At 34.8% G+C, this 16416-nt stretch overlaps 1 protein-coding gene across 3 annotated transcripts; it reads left to right on the top strand.

Annotated features, from left to right (window-relative positions):
* The first annotated feature begins 630 nt into the window (after positions 1-630).
* On the top strand, positions 631-7041 carry LOC109018205 (probable protein phosphatase 2C 52). Of its 3 annotated transcripts, XM_035694828.1 has the most exons (7): positions 842-2059; positions 2604-2681; positions 2769-3094; positions 3177-3524; positions 3600-3717; positions 3810-4033; positions 6227-7041. In XM_035694828.1, exons 3-7 carry the CDS (start codon positions 2846-2848, stop codon positions 6704-6706), a joined length of 1419 nt encoding a protein of 472 aa, XP_035550721.1. In that variant the 5' UTR covers positions 842-2059; positions 2604-2681; positions 2769-2845; the 3' UTR covers positions 6707-7041. The 3 variants fall into 3 exon arrangements, with proteins under 3 accessions (XP_035550720.1, XP_035550721.1, XP_018855920.1); XM_035694827.1 differs by lacking the exon at positions 842-2059 and adding an exon at positions 631-798 and having other exon boundaries at positions 2604-3094; XM_019000375.2 differs by having other exon boundaries at positions 2604-3094.
* Positions 7042-16416: the final 9375 nt, after the last annotated feature.

The raw sequence follows: 16416 nt of genomic DNA, 5'->3' as shown, positions 1-16416 counted from the left end.
TAATATTGTAGTTGGCTTGTAATGTATGTTTCAGGTCAAGTTTGTAACGTCTATTATTAATAAATGCAATATGATTTTATAAAAAAAAAAAATGTGATTTGGGATTTACACGCACTTGGTGTGATATCTTTGACAATTTCAATATAAAAGAAAATATATTCATCGTTTATTTTCTGATCATTTTTTCATTATCTCATAATAAAGTATTAGATGATAAGATTACAAATAAAATATAATAAATTATCTTCTATCACATCATAAAATGATGAAAAAAGATTTGGAATTCACAATATATTTTGTGTCTGTTTGTAAAAGATTTGAAATCGTTTGAATTTGATTAAAGTTATAATAATAATAATAATAATATTTACACTCATAGAAGCTCAAGGTCATTTATTTTAAAAGTAAATAAATATATAATTTATATAAAAAATTAATTTTTTTAATAATAAATTATACTTTTTACCAAACGAATACGTAATATTATTTTATCACAATCAAACTAATAAAACACTATTATTCACATGTAATGAACTCGGCACCCAAACTCACCTGATTTAAAACAAAAAAAAAAAATGTCGTGGCCAATTGCACGGTCATCTTCCCCACAGTAACTGCCGGGGCTATCTTTCTCTGTTTTCCTGACTTCCCGTCCTGCTTTTGCAATTAATGCAAGGTCCACCAGCACCACTACCTTGCTCCATGTATTTATATTATTAAGCCCACATCTCTTCCTCTCTCAATCTCTCTCTCTGTCTCGTTCTGATCCCAATGCTTCAACTTGTCAAAACACCAAAGGTATCCAATCTGGCTACTACCACTCTGCTACCCAGACTCGTACCTTTCAGTTTGCATTTTGGCACCACTTCTCTAGAATCTCTCTCTTCCAAAACGAACTTTTCCTTCAATGTTTGCATGCTGCTGTTTTTTGCCATTCCACTCTTCTTGTCCTATTTCCTTAACCAGTTTTTTCTTTCAGTGTTTTCAGATATTTAGCTGTTTTTCATAATCGGCATATGCGTAATTGCTTAAGTTTATTGCTTGCGGTTGTTGGTTAGTACCATTAAGCTTACTTGGTGGCATTTATAATGAAAGATCCGCATGTGCAAGCAACGGATTCTACGTTTATTTTATTTTCATTTTGGGTTTTAGGCCTCTTTGTGGCTGGGGAAAAAAATAATTTAAGTTAAATCAGTTGTGTCTGTGGATTCCATGTTTTCGGCTGCTTTGATTTGCCGAAAGTAAAGCTTTTAGCTCAGGTGGACTGATTGTAAGAAAATATTTAAGTTTTTAAATTTCTAAGTTATTTTGTTTACCGCAACATTTTCTCAGTATACAAACAAGGAAGCGGTCTTCCTTGTTTCTCAGTATACAAACAAGGAAGCGGTCATCTCAGTATACAAACAAGGAAGCGGGCATCTTTGTTTAACCTGTTTGGTTTTGCTATTCTGTTAACAAAAAAATACTCAATAATTGCCTCTTTCCGCTCTGTTTCCGGTTATTCTCGAGCATTTTCTGGGAAACCAAACTGCACATAGGCACCGTAGCATCGTGGGTCTAGTTTTTCTTTTTCTTTTTACAAAATTTCTGTAGTGATATGATTAAGAAACATTTACTTTGATCTCTTATGCTCTTTTCTGGGTCTGTTATTTGATACGAGTTTGACAAAATTGTACCTTTCGTTTGTCCTTTTCTGCTTTTCGGTCTTTGCCTTTATCTCTTTTGGTTCTTCTCAAGTGGGATTTTAAAACTTGTACAAATTTTTTACATTTTGTCGCGCTCTCTCTCTGTTAAAAAAGTAGTCCCCTGACCAATCCTCCGCCCTGTTTGCTTGCTAAGAACCGAAAGGGAAAACCAAACGTTAACTGAGGTTTTCTTCTGTCGATGAGTTTTCAATTCAGTTAAAATTCTTTTCCTATATTTTCTTGGCTGCCAAACGGAGGTTTACAGCTTTCAATATGGATCTGTTGCGAAAATTTGTCATTGAACGCAATGATTTCTGTTCTTAGCTCTTTATGTGGATCTATGTGTCCGCGAAATATCTACTTTGACCAGATAGGTAGGTTTTATGAGGATTACTTGGATATTCTTTTTCTTGTTTTTGTTCTTATTTTTTGACCAGATAGTTGCCTCTTTTTTATTTTTTACGAATAGCTCTAGCTGCCTGTCGAATATGCGTTTTTGTCGTCTTTGGAGATACCATTAGCATGATTCGTAGTTTATCTTGTTTGATGAAAAGACGAAGTTATTTGATAAAACGCCCTTTTTTATTCTAGGTGTGTTAATTTTTCTATTGATTATGGCTACAATGCCTGTGTTACGGAGTTTGTGCATGAATGGCTATGAATTATCGCCACTTGTTTTGTATTGATGTGATTCCTAATGGAGCGCAAATGATCATGAAAGCCTTGAGTTTATTCTTTTCTTCATTCACATGGGTGGCTTTTCAATACAATTACGGCCATTACTTGGATCTGTCATACAATACATTAATTTATTCCATAAGCTGATATTTTCTTGTTTTGTTCAGTTGGATCTAATGCTTGGTTCCGTGACCATGTATTAAATTATTCAATAAATTAACATTTTCTTGTTCTGATCAGTCGGTTCCAATGTCGACGTAACCTCCAACAACTTGCACATTTGACTCGGATAAAATGAGGCCAGTTTTCTGCAGAGAGGTGTAAAGTGACTTGTAGTTTGACGTGTTGGAATCTTTGCTGTTTGGTTGATCTTTATCGCTTGGTTGACTATTCTTGTGATCTCAGAATTTCATGTGACTTCTGGCAAAGGAGATAGTCCCCATTTATGTCTGATGTAATGCCATCGTTCTCGAGCTGAGCTAATGGGGGGTTGCGTTTCAACTAGTACTCAAAGTACTTGTAGTAGCAGGAGCAATGGAGAGATGGTCTCTCCGTCTTGTTTTTGCGGGCAAAAGAGAACAAGAAGAACATTCTCTGATCATGTTGTTAGCCTCCAGCATTTAACATCCATACCAAGCCGGATTTTTATGAATGGAAAGAGCCGTTCCTCTTGCATATTCACACAGCAGGGCCGCAAGGGTATAAATCAGGATGCCATGATTGTATGGGAAGTAAGTTATGTTCCTTAAATCTAAGTGTTAACTAATTATATTTGGTCCATTGCTTTCATAGTCTGGATTTAAATTTCTTCAGGATTTCATGTCTGAGGATGCGGTATTTTGTGGTGTCTTTGATGGACATGGTCCACATGGCCATCTTGTTGCACGCAAAGTGAGGGATGCCTTGCCGATAAAGCTATCATCATTCTTGCATTCTTGTCAGTCAAAGTGGGATGGATCAAATACAACTTGTTTCAAAGGGAATCTCAATAAATCCGATGCTGAAGACTCAGAGCAGTATTGTTCAGCAGAGGATAAATTGAACTCCATATGGAGAGAAGCTTTTTTAAAGTCATACAAGGCAATGGACAAAGAGCTGAGATCTCATCCAAATTTGGACTGCTTTTGTAGTGGCAGCACTGCTGTCACTTTAGTCAAACAGGTGCACTTGAAATCACTATCCACACTGGTCCTTAATGCATTAGTGTTGCCTCTTCTTATTTGCTTTAATTTATAGGGTTCAAACCTTTTTATGGGATATATTGGGGATTCTCGAGCAATTATGGGATCTAAGGACAGCAATGATTCCATGGTGGCAGTCCAGTTGACTGTTGATTTAAAACCTGATTTGCCAAGTATGTCTTTGATTATTCTATTATGTTAATTTCCCTTAGTTATGGGGTTGCTTTTGTGCTTAATTCTGTTGATGGGATTCAAATTTCTATAGGGGAGGCAGAAAGGATTAAACGGTGCAAGGGTAGGGTTTTTGCCTTGCAAGATGAACCTGAAGTGTCTAGGGTATGGTTGCCATTTGATGATGCACCTGGATTAGCAATGGCTAGAGCATTTGGGGATTTCTGTTTGAAGGAATATGGGGTGATCTCTATACCTGAAGTCTCTCACCGGATACTTACAGAGAGAGATCAATTCATTGTTCTTGCTTCAGATGGGGTAAATTCTTTATTCTCTGTTGCTTGCATTTATTTTTTATTTTATTTTTCCCAACTTCTGCATTAGTTCAATTGACCTCCAGTTTGCAAATCCACTGCTGAGGGTGGACCTATAATTTGAGACCTATATTTTCCATTGCCAAGTCCTTTATATAACAGAATCTAAGAACTGCTTTCTTCCTTATTCAATATCTGCAGAACACTTCCTACAATCTCCATGCAGAAGAAAAAAAACTATACAATTAATAATGACCCTTCTTACTTATAATCCAGTGACAATTAGAGAAAAATATATTTATTATTTGGTGCATGAAATGAAAAGGTTTCCAGAATTAACGTTTGAGCAATTAAATTAGAAGGAATCTTTGTGAAACCTTCACCAACAAACATGAATGTTGGATGAATGTGTTTGGGCCAATGAACCCACAGTTTGACTTTTTAGGCTGGTGTTGAAATGAAGTGTCAGGTTGGCTTCTTTTGATGTAGGATTTTTGTGATCAAGGGATTGTGATCTGAAATTGTGCAGTTTGATGCTCTTGATCTGTTGAATGGCTTCACAAAACTTCTTTCCTTCAAACTACTGACAATTTCTTTATATCATTGCTTGGAAAATTCGTGGTTCATGGCTCTTGTATCTGTAAAAGACGATGATTTCGGATGTGAATTTCTTATAATACGTATTGTCTGTTATGTCAGTTGACATTGATTTCAGATACAACATTAACATTCAGATGGCCACATATTCATCATCAGTTATGTTTAAAAGCAGCAGCATGTCTATAAGATGGTGCGACATTGGATAGTTAAATAACATTGCTTTTTAGGATTTCTTTACGGGTGGGGTCAGCTTAGTTGGTGGAAACCCTCCAAGCAAATTCTAGAGCACTGTCAAGTTATGTCAGCTTGGCATTCTCGTGATGCTCGGGTGTGGAGTTGTGTGGATAAGGATGAGAGTGAAAATCAATTTCAAGATATTCCATACTTGCATGAAAAACTGGATTTCAATATTATTTTTGAAACCAAATAAGCTCAGTTGTCGAGTTGGCCAATACTTAGACCGCTAGTACTCAGCTTCACTGCTGGACCAAATTGGTCTGGGTGTGAGGACAGAACTAGGCTGACTTGTTATTCATATACGTACATGCATCTGGACAGATGTGGATGCTAGTGTGCTTGAGCACGTTTGTGCAGACAGTCGATTTAGAGTTGAATTGCTTTTTGGGAAATTAGCTTCAAAAAGGGAAATAGTGCTCTTTTGGTAATGCTCTGCCTCTCATTCAAGGTTTTTGGAAACAATTTAAACGACTTCCAGAATTGTGGAAGTCCATATTCTAGGATTCTGTACATTCAAGTGCCATCAGCGTCTATTTAGATTGCTGAAAAGAAACCAAAGATCAGGAATCTTATTCAACACTTGGAAGCATGCATGCAATTCCCCAGAACAATAGACCCTCAAAATTGTAGGTAATTAGATTGTAAACCTGGTGGAGTATCTTAATAATAATAATAAAAAAGAGATCTAAAGCTGCATTATGATCTAGTTCTTACTTTGTATTCTAGTTTGTATACCCAAAAGAGTTCTTTCTGGCATAGGATAGTGGTATTTCCAATATGGAACCCTTTATCGTGAGTTCACAGGTATGGCTATTTTTCTTAAAAACTCTGTAGTGACTGTCTTTCGAATGCTAAATTTCCCTATTTCTGCAGAGATTAAATCTTTTTCTCATTTCTTTGAGTTCTCCTTGATTTTTAGTCTTGAAAGAATAGTATTTATATCTTTTCATGCTCAATTGTGTAATCTGCTAAAGTTGCTGCCACCACATCATTATTCTATCAACTAGAAATTTTGTGAGTATATCAGATTTAAGAAATTCCCTCAGATGAGTCCCAGTAGATTTAGATATATAGAATATCCACTGGGATAGGATGATTTCTTAGATATATCACAATGATGAAGCAGTACGTTAACTGGAACAATACAAATGATTTTTGAAATTACAAAATTTAGAGCTGGTGTTGAACAAAGAACTTACATGGCTTTTCTGATAAAAAAAAATTTATGTTGAGAGATTTCGGTGTCCTTGAGGAACGGTGGTAACTGTTGAAATCGTTTCATTTGGTTGGTTGCTTGCCAGTTTTCCAGAGAATTTTGTTCCTTTATTCTTTGGAGCAGTTCTAATTTGGTTCATTACAGGTATGGGATGTCTTGAGCAATGAAGAGGTGGTTGAGATAGTATCAACGGCTCCAACCCGGTCATCAGCTGCAAGGATCCTGGTGGACTCAGCTGCTCGTGAATGGAAGCTCAAATACCCAACTTCAAAGATGGATGACTGTGCAGTGGTTTGTTTATTTTTGGATGGGAAAATGGATGCTGAATCTGATTATGATGAGCAAAACTTTTCTTCTGCAACCCTTCAGAGCAATCATTCTGGTAATGCCATTGAATCAGATGATGGCCAGAAGTCTGAGCCATCTTTGCAAAGGAACTTTACAGTCAGATCATCAGAAGAAAATGATACATATGGAAGACTACCTGTTGACGTGGAAGGGAATGGGGAAACAGTAGAAGCTGAAGATCAGAATTGGTCAGGTTTGGAAGGTGTCACCCGAGTGAACTCCCTTGTTCAACTTCCTAGATTTTCTGAAGAGAGGCCAAACCTTGAAATTTTGTGATTTATTTAAAGGTGGAATGGGGCTGATTCTGTTGTTTGTGTCTTGATGTCCTTTGCACCTTGCAAATCAAAGAAAAACTTCCTGGGTTTGTGGCATTGTCACTAAGGTTTGTGCTGTACATTTAAAGCCACAATGTTTGTTCTTTTGTATTGCCTGAAATTTAGTGGCAAATCACTTTCATCAAGGAAAACCTGAATCAGCATGTTCAAATTTGTGCAATATATATACAATTATTGTATTGACAAGTTGCATAAAGTAGTCACATATGCCTTGGTTGTGTTTAACACTACAATTAGCAGCAATTATAAGGAGGTCATCACACCTTGTCGGTTGTATGTCTTGTGTTATTTGGAAGATCGTGCAATGCCTGATTTGTGTATGTTGGTATGCCTGAGAGAAGATATCACCTTAAGCTAGTTACATTTATGTTTATAAATAGCTCATTTTTATATATTGTTTTAACATGTTTGGATTTGTACATGAGCTACTTAATTTTGATAGAAAATAGAAATTGTTTTTATAATTATCTTTATATAGTTCACATATATATAGATTTATCAATGCTTATATTTTTAATGATTCGAACAAAACGTATACTATTAGAACATGATTTCCTATTATCTTTTTAAATATTTATAATATTCTCAAGTTAAAAATGATATTATAAAAATAAGAGATGAATTTATTCGAGTTTATACGAACAAGCTGAATTTTATACTAGTTGTATTGTTTATTAATTTATCTTAAATTTATATACTAAAAAATAAAGAAAGCAAAGAATACATCAAGTAAAGTGAATATTTTCCTTGATAATGGGGATGTGTACGGCAGGGGTTTTTATATACCCAAAGTGTGCGTACAAAGCTTAAGTACAAATTGTACAAGCTCTAAGAATTATTTAGCCAACAGTCGACTTTCTTATAGAGAGGATTATGTTCTTGATGGCTGAGTTGATTGAGCTTTTCCTAGGATAGAATCCTGGTTGCCTTTGTTAAACGTTGTTCCATGCGGGATCTCAGGCTTTGTTCCATGCATGATCTCAGACGTGAGTTTTCTATTATCACCCACCCCCCAAAAAAAAAAAACTGAGCCTCTGTCAGAGGTTCAGTTTGGTTACAATGCTGATCAAGTGAGCGTGAGATAAGGGCTTGATGAACATATCGGCTAACTATAGAGATGTAGGAACATGGTGTGTTTGAATAAGTCCCAAGGCAATACATTCTCGCACAAAATGGTAATTGATGTCGATATGTTTGCTTAGAGAATGATGGACAGGATTACAGGTGAGATGGAGGGCGCTAAGGTTATCACAGAGGAGCAAGGAAATCTTGTCCAAAGGGACGCCTAGATCACGAAGTAGAGCAGCTAACCAAGTCATCTCAGCAGTAGTATGAGCAAGACTTCAGTATTCGGCTTCAGTGCTTGAGTGGGACACGGTATGCTTTTTTTGGCACTCCAAGAAATACAATTTTGACTAAGAAAAGTACAAAATCCAATGGTGGAGCGGCGTGTTTCTCGACAGCCAGCCCAATCAATGTCGGCAAAAGCATAGAAATCAAGTGTGGAGTTGGCGAAGAGCTGAAAGCCGAGATTGGAAGTACCATGAACATATCGAAAAATACGCTTGACCATTTGAAAATGAGCAGGGGATGGATTGTACATGTATTGAGCAACAAGATTGACACTGAAAGCCAAGTCTGGACGCTTGAGAGTGAGATATTGGAGGGCCCCAACTAGACTGCGATAGAGCTTAGGATCCGAGAAAGTAGGAGAAGTGCACAGGTCCTTAATTTGGATGTCATTGGAGTGACAACAGGTTTACAATCTATCATCTGAGCCCGACGTAATAATTCCAAGGTGTATTGAGTCTGTGATAGAAAGAGATCATCATAATTATGAGTAAACTATATACTGAGAAAGTAATGCAAGGGTCCTGAGTCTTTCATATCAAATTCACTATGAAGAGCTTGAACAAAGTGATTTAGTACTAAAGTATCGGAACCGGTAAGAAAAATGTCATCCACATATAAAAGAAGGAATATAGTTGCATCAGGGTTGCAAAAAGAAAATAGAGAAGGGTCAGATATACAACAAGAAAAACCAAACTCAAGTAAGAATGAACTAAAACGATCAAACCAAGCCATTTGAGGCTTGTTTTAAACCACATAAGGCACGGTTTAGTTTGCAAACATGATTGGGGTATGAGGGGTCGAGAAACCCCGACGGTTGCTCCATGAAAACATATTCCTGAAGGTAGCCATGGAGAAAAGCATGTTTTATATCTAATTGTCAAATTTCCCACCTATGCACAAGAGCAATGGATAAAACTATTCGAATAGTACCAAATTTAATAACGGGAGAAAAGGTTTCAAGAAAATCAACACCATCTTTTTGATGGTAGCAAATGGCAACTAGGCGAGCCTTAAGGCGATCAAGTTCACCATGAGCATTAAGCTTAGGTTTAAAAACCCATTTATTGCCGATAATGTGCATGTCAGGGGTGCGAGGAACCAACGTCAGGGTATTATTTTTCTCCAAGGCAGCTAGCTCCTCATTCATGGCACGATTCCATCCTTCATGATTTAAGGCAGCACGGATGTTTTTAGGAACTTGTGGCAAGGACAAAGTAGTGTGTAAATTGACATACTTAGGATTGAGTTTTCGAATACATGCTTGAAGTCAAGTGAGCATTCGGTGAGATGATGAGGAGTTTGGGACAGTAGAGAGATGAGGAGCTATGGGTGTTACCACAGTGTGTGAAGAATTATCTATGAGAGAAGTCAAAATGGGAGATGATGAGGATGGAGATGCTACAGTGGGAAGTTCAATAGACGGGGCAGATGGAGCTTGAGCTTCTGGGGATGCAACCTAAGGACAAGGAACATTAGCAAGAATAGAGGGAAAATCAGGTGCAAGATTGGAGGCATCTTTGAGGGGAGGCGTAGTCGTATGGCATGTAGAAGAAGAGTCCAACCATTCTGTAAAAACAAAGATGGAGCCCGGGAGGGGTGAGTGGATGTGAAGGCTGGCAGGATTTTTGAAAGGGAACTGAGTTTCATCAAAAGCAACATGTCGTCATACAAACATTCATCTCGTAGACGGATAAAAACAATTATAGCCTTTATGTTTGCTACTGTAACCCATAAACACACATTATAAGGATTCAGGATCAAATTTATTAGTTTTATTCATCCAAAGATATGGAAAGCATTTTGATCCAAAAACACGTAGAGATAGATAATCAGGGTGTCAACCATGTAATCTAAAGTAGGAAGAGTCATTACCAAGAGTGGAAGAATGTGTCATGTTGATTAAGAACACAACAGTAGAAAAGGCTTCTACCCAAAAATATTTAGGCATACAGATGTGAAAGAGCATTGTAAGACCAAGTTCTCAGATATTTCGGTGACGTCTTTCAGCGATGCCATTTTGTTGCGGGGTGTAAGGACAGAACATTTGATGTAGAATACCTTGATCCTTGAGAAAGTGAGCAAAAAGATTGCTAGAAAACTCACATCCACCATCAAATTGAAACACCTTAATTTGTGTAGAGAATTGACAAGAGACATATTTCACAAAGGCACAAAAATAATCATAAAAATCAAATTTAGTTTTTAAGGGAATGAGCCAAACGAAGCGGCTAAAATCATCAACCAAAAATGCATAATACAAAAATTTATCCAATGATTGTATGGGGCAGGACCCCAAAGATCACAATGAACCTTTTCAAGTAAACCATACTTATTGTCAAATGAAGAAAGAAACGGTAAGCGACTAAATTTGCCAATTTGACAACTATCACAAAGAGAATAATTGTTTTTTCCAACTACTTTTATTAATCCAAGCGATTTTAAAGCATCAATTATTGCAAGTTGTGGGTGGCCAAGCCGTTGGTGCCATAAATCTGGATTTGTAGCTTGAAAACGAGTTGAAAATAAGGCTTGATGTGGCACTTGAATGGTGTAAAGGTTACCCTTCTTGTGGCCTCTCAGCAAGACGTGGTTGGTTGCCCGGTCCTTAATGACAAAACCAACACCAAAAAACTCAGTTAACAAGATGATCAGTAGTTAATTATCCCACAGATATTAAATTACGTTCAAGATCAGGAACAAGTAAAACAGAATTAAGAGTGAGTACAAGCCAATATAAGTGTCACCAATATGCGTGATAGGAAGCAAATGTCCATTACCTACCATTACCTGTTCGGATCCAGTATATGGACGAAGATTGTGTAAAATACCTGCATTGGAAGTCATATGAGCCGAGGCTCTAGTGTCGGTCATCCACTCATGGTCGTTGGGGTTGTGGATGGTAAGAGTTGCAAGAGCTTCAGGAATATCAGTATCTTGAAAGGCTTTGTCAAAGCGGTGCCAGCATTTAAGGGCATGATGCCCAAATTTGTTGCAAATCTGACATTGTGGAGGACCATCGTTGGCAACAGTGTGAGAGTTTCCACTAGAGCCATGATTATTTTGATGAGGAGAACCTTTGCCTTTGGAGAAGAAGTTATGATTTGTGTTACGACTGCCTCATTTGTGGTTGGAGTAATTTGACTCCTTTTGTTTATTACCATAGAAACTCACATGATTACTCAGTTTAGTGGCATGAAGTTTGTGGCGAATATTAAAGCTTCACAATAAAGGCACAACTTCAGCATAGGAGGGCATTGGAGGTTTGAGCATGGCAGTAGTGAAACCTTCATATTGAGCTCCAAGACTATTGAGTAAGGAGAAAACCTTCTCTTTATCGTCCACAGGTTTCCCAATCCCAGCAAGATTGTTACAAAGACACTTAAATTACGTAAGTAATCATTTAAGGAGAGATCAGGGGACTTACGAATATAGGAGAGTTCATGGCGCAACTGAAATTCACGTTCTTGAAAGGATTGTGCATAGGTCTCTCGAAGTGCTATCCAAATTTTTGCAGCTGAGTCCATGCCGATGACGAGACCAAGGGCCTATTTGGTGAGAGTCCCAATAAGCCATCCTCTAAGTAATCGATCAGATTGTTTCCAGTTTGCATGAGCAGGATTCAGCACATTCTGTCCATCACTAAAACCTTCAAGAGCATAAATAAAAAGATCAGGAACTGGGCTTGTGCCAGTGAGAACGCCAACAAAATCCTAGCTTTCTTGCAAGATTAAAATTGCTCACGCCACAGCGGATAATTCTCATGGTTTAAGCAAAGGGTAACAAAATTTCCAACATTAAAGGAGGAAGAACCCATGTGCTCAAAGTTTGATGAAGAAACCAAAAGGAAAAGGAGAAAAATAAATAAATTGTAGGAAACAGTGTTAGCTTTTCCTAGCTCTTGATACCATAAAGAAAGTAAAGAATAGATCAAATAAAGTGAATATTTTCCTTGATAATGGGGATGTGTACAGCAGGGGTTTATATATATCCAAAGTGTGCATACAAAGCCTAGAGAAGGAAAGTATAAATTATACAAACTGTAAGGATTATTTAGCCAACGGTCGACTTCCTTATAGAGAGGAATGTGTTCTTAATGGCTGAGTTGATTGAGCTTTTCCTAGGATAGAATCCCGGTTGCCTTGTTAAACGTTGTTCCATGCGGGATCTCAGGTTTTGTTCCATGCATGATCTCAAACTGAGTTGTTTGTTATCAAAAAACTCATTTAAAAATAAATCTAGTCAAACTCGAATTTGATTAAACTGATCTTGAGCGGCTTAGTTTGTATTTTTGTTTATTAGAAGTGCATCAATCTTAAGCCATTTTAATGTCATTCAATGACTTGTAAATATTTTATATGAAAAATAAAATAGATAGTTGGAAGTTCCACCACGAGCTATTTTTGCAGATCAATGAAATTAGAGTTTCATTGGAAGTTAGATAATATATTTTCATTTACATGAAGTTCTATAACTCATGTGCGAGTACAAGAAAATTACTAATTTATAATCAGTTACTTTTTATGAAAATTATTATTTCCTGTAAAAAGTAATATGTTTTCGTCGTAAATAGTCATTATCGTAATAAATAATCCATCACAAATGTTTATTTTTCTTGCATGCTACTCCTCTGAACTATCTTAATTTTGGAGCTATTTTCATTAATTTACATGAAGTAGTTCCATAACTAATGAATTTGGACAAATTGCATTTGATTCTTTACAATTGGCACATGCAAATACTAGAATTTCTGCTGGCGCTTGTGCACTGTGAAGACAAAAACAAAGTAGTCTTTTGACAACACAAATGACCAAGTGCTTTTTAAATTCAAGCAAGCTGCTCTCAACCGCGCGCAGAGATCGATCATCATTATGTCCACACAATCTTGTTGCCTTGCCCGAGAAATAGTTGATTTGTTCGTTAGAATTTTGGTCATATCCCTCTGATCTATTATACTGTCATCCCTACTCAAATGGAAAATGCGCGTAAAGAGCATGCTTGATTATAATGAGATGAGACAGTCGTGTAAATACTTAAATAGTAGTATTATTATCACTATCATTATTATTATTATTATTGGTATTATTACTATTATAAATTTATAATGACGTTATCATCATTATAATTATTATCATCACTATAATTATTATTGTTATTAGTATTACAATATCATTATCATCATTATTATTATTAGTATTATCAATACACAATTATTATTATTGTCATTATTTTGATTATTATTAATATTATTATTACAATTATTGTTTGTTGTTATTATTGTTGTTGTTCTCATCATTATTTTTGTTATTACTATTATTATTATTGTTATTATTATTTATCATTATAATAATTAATATTGAAACAAATGTTATTATGACCATTATCATTAAAATTATTATAATTTTAATTATTATGGATGAATCATGAATGGGGTGGATCGAGTTGAAATTTTAATTATACTAACAAGTACATGAACCGTGTCGAAATATAGTTTAGCAAGAACAAGCTCTAACCTACAAAAACTTGTAAAAGCATAAGAAATCAATCAAATATAACCTAAATAAATTCTAATCTAATTCAGAAAAATGAGTTCTAAAATAATTAATTAATTAATTAAGAACCAAACAATAAATGAATCAAAGCAAAAAATAATTAATTTAATAATCTAATCAAAATAAAAGAATTAAAATTAATTCTAAAAATGCAAATTAATCTATACAATGAATAAACTATTAATGGGAAATGATCTAAGGTTTTGGAATCCACCTCATTAATTCATAGTAATATATTTATGATAATTGATTCTTCTAGAAAGTTTACATGATAATCTAAAAATCAATCTTATTATCATGAAAAATATCATCATTGAAACCTTTTTTTAAAAGAAAATATCTAAAGTATATTCTTCTTCGCTTAAAGGTATAAAAATCAAATTATCACTTGTTGTGGGATATATGAGAATCTTAAGGGATTGGTGTGGTATGGGTTATGCCTATAAGAGTAGTGGATATTTTTAAGTGTTGGACAGGGCTCAGGGATAATGTTCACATTGCCGTTGTGTGAAAAATGAACCATCATTGTATCATGTGATGTTTGTACATAGAGAGAAATAATAGGTGTTTTGAAAACCATGAGCATTCCTTGGATGAGCTGATTCCTTTTCAACACACTATTTTCCTGGGCTTCGGTCATTGTTTGTAATGGGAAAAACATTCATAATTTGCATGTATCCATCATTAGTGCTTAGTGGTTATTAGACTTATTCTATATATACTCTTTGTGTACTCTGGTTATACTTTTTTCTATTGATAAAATTTTACTTTTACTTAAAAAATAAAATAGAAGATAAATACTAGGGAGAGAGAGAGAGAGATTATAGTTTGGGTCCTGGGATAACGATTCAAGAATCGAGAGAGATTCATATGTTTTTTAAAAAAGAATTAGAAGATGGTCTGCTCAAGTCGAAACAATTTGGGAAACAAGATTTTGTTACGATCTCGGACCCCCTTTTTTGGAAACATGTAGAGTTGTAATCAATCTAAGTCAAGTCAATCTTTTTTATTATAAAGTCGAGCTAGCTTCAAATAATCCAAGTTTAAGTTTGAGCGAGCCGAGCCGAGCCGAGCCGAGCTCGAGATGATCAAATACAAACTTTAGTCGAGTTGCGTTATCATTGAATTTTGTTCATATCCTATTAAATATTTTTAATTTGTTTTGAATGAAGAGGATAATTAAAATACCAAATTACAAAAAATATTATAAATTTAGTGAAAGTTTTACAACTAATATATAAACCTTATATTGAATTATAAGAATATAACATTTTTATGCTCCTTCCAGGTCTTGGTAAAGGTTCTTAAAGGTTGGTTTAAGTGATAAAAGCTTTGGTTTTGGTAGTATACTCCTTCCAAGTCTAAACTTCAAATCCACTTGGGTGCAAATAATTTCTAAGGATTATCGGACTAGAGAACTTCTCCTTAAATTACTCGAGTTGCACGTGCAAGAAACTCCTTAATGAAGATTTGTGCACCTCTAGGATTAGTCGGGACTTTGTTATTAAACACCAGGTACCATAAAAAAAATATTTTTATGAATACATTTCATATATGGTTCCTTCGTTGTAATATATGAAACTACTAAGCCCTACATACTACTATTATACATATTATAAAATAGCTACTATAATTTAATTACTTAGTACTTAACTAACGTATAATTATAGACTAGATATAATATATAAGCATAAATCATTAGGCATAAGTAACTAGTTACATGCTACATATTTAATTATAAAGGCAATTATATTTATATTATCAAATTTAATATGTATAGAAGCAACGATTTACGTATTGCTATGAGTTCTAATCAAATTGAGCTAATGAGCCGAGCCGGGCATAAATGAGCAAAGTCTTAACGAGTTTTAATCGAGTCGAGCTAAGTATATGTTATTTGCTAATTGAGTGGATTTTTGCTTTCACGATCGAATTTTTTTTTCTACGAGTCAACCTCAGTTCATATTTAGCCAACGAGTATCAGGCCAGCAATCATATAAAAGAATTCATGCCCTAGAAATAGGGAATGGAAACTCCAAAGTCCAACTTGTTTTTCAGAATAGTATTGAGCCATAATTTCTGGGTCAAACCGGAATGCAGAACTAGACAGCCCTAAATTTGAGTCGGATCGATTATTTTCAGATTTTAAACAAATAAAAGAAATGACCAAACCGGGATTGAGAAAAAGGGTTGAACCCAAGGCCTCGTTTGTTTTCAAGAAGTATCTCAACTCATATCATCTTATTTCATCTAATCATTATAACTTTGTCAAATTTCTAAACAAAATATAATAAACAATTCAATTTTTCCATTCCAAAATAAAAATAATATTATAATAATATTTTATTCAACTTTCATTTCTTTTCATCTCAACTCATTATCCAAACCCTAATATCCATATGCCGATTTAATACAGCAATATTTTTTGTGTGAGTACTATTAGAGCCACCGCTCGCTGGGAGCCACCGGTAGCTCTAGCATGTATTTTTTGATGTATTTTTTTTTATAATTATTTTTATATAAATTTTTTTAACAATTTTAAATATTTTAAAAAAATAAAGTAAATTTATAATATTATTAAAAAACACCTCCTTAATCATGAAATAAAAAAAAAATTATTAAAAAAGTATTTTTTAATAATATTATAAATTTTTTTATTCTTTTTTAAATATTTAAAATTGTTAAAAAAATTTATATAAAAATAACTGTAAAAAAAATACATCAAAAAATACATGATAGAGCCAACGGT

The sequence above is a fragment of the Juglans regia genome, chromosome 10, assembly GCF_001411555.2.
Source record: "Juglans regia cultivar Chandler chromosome 10, Walnut 2.0, whole genome shotgun sequence".
Lineage (NCBI taxonomy): Eukaryota > Viridiplantae > Streptophyta > Magnoliopsida > Fagales > Juglandaceae > Juglans > Juglans regia.
Note: the sequence above shows the minus strand (reverse complement) of the source record. Positions and strands in the feature narration are given on the sequence as shown.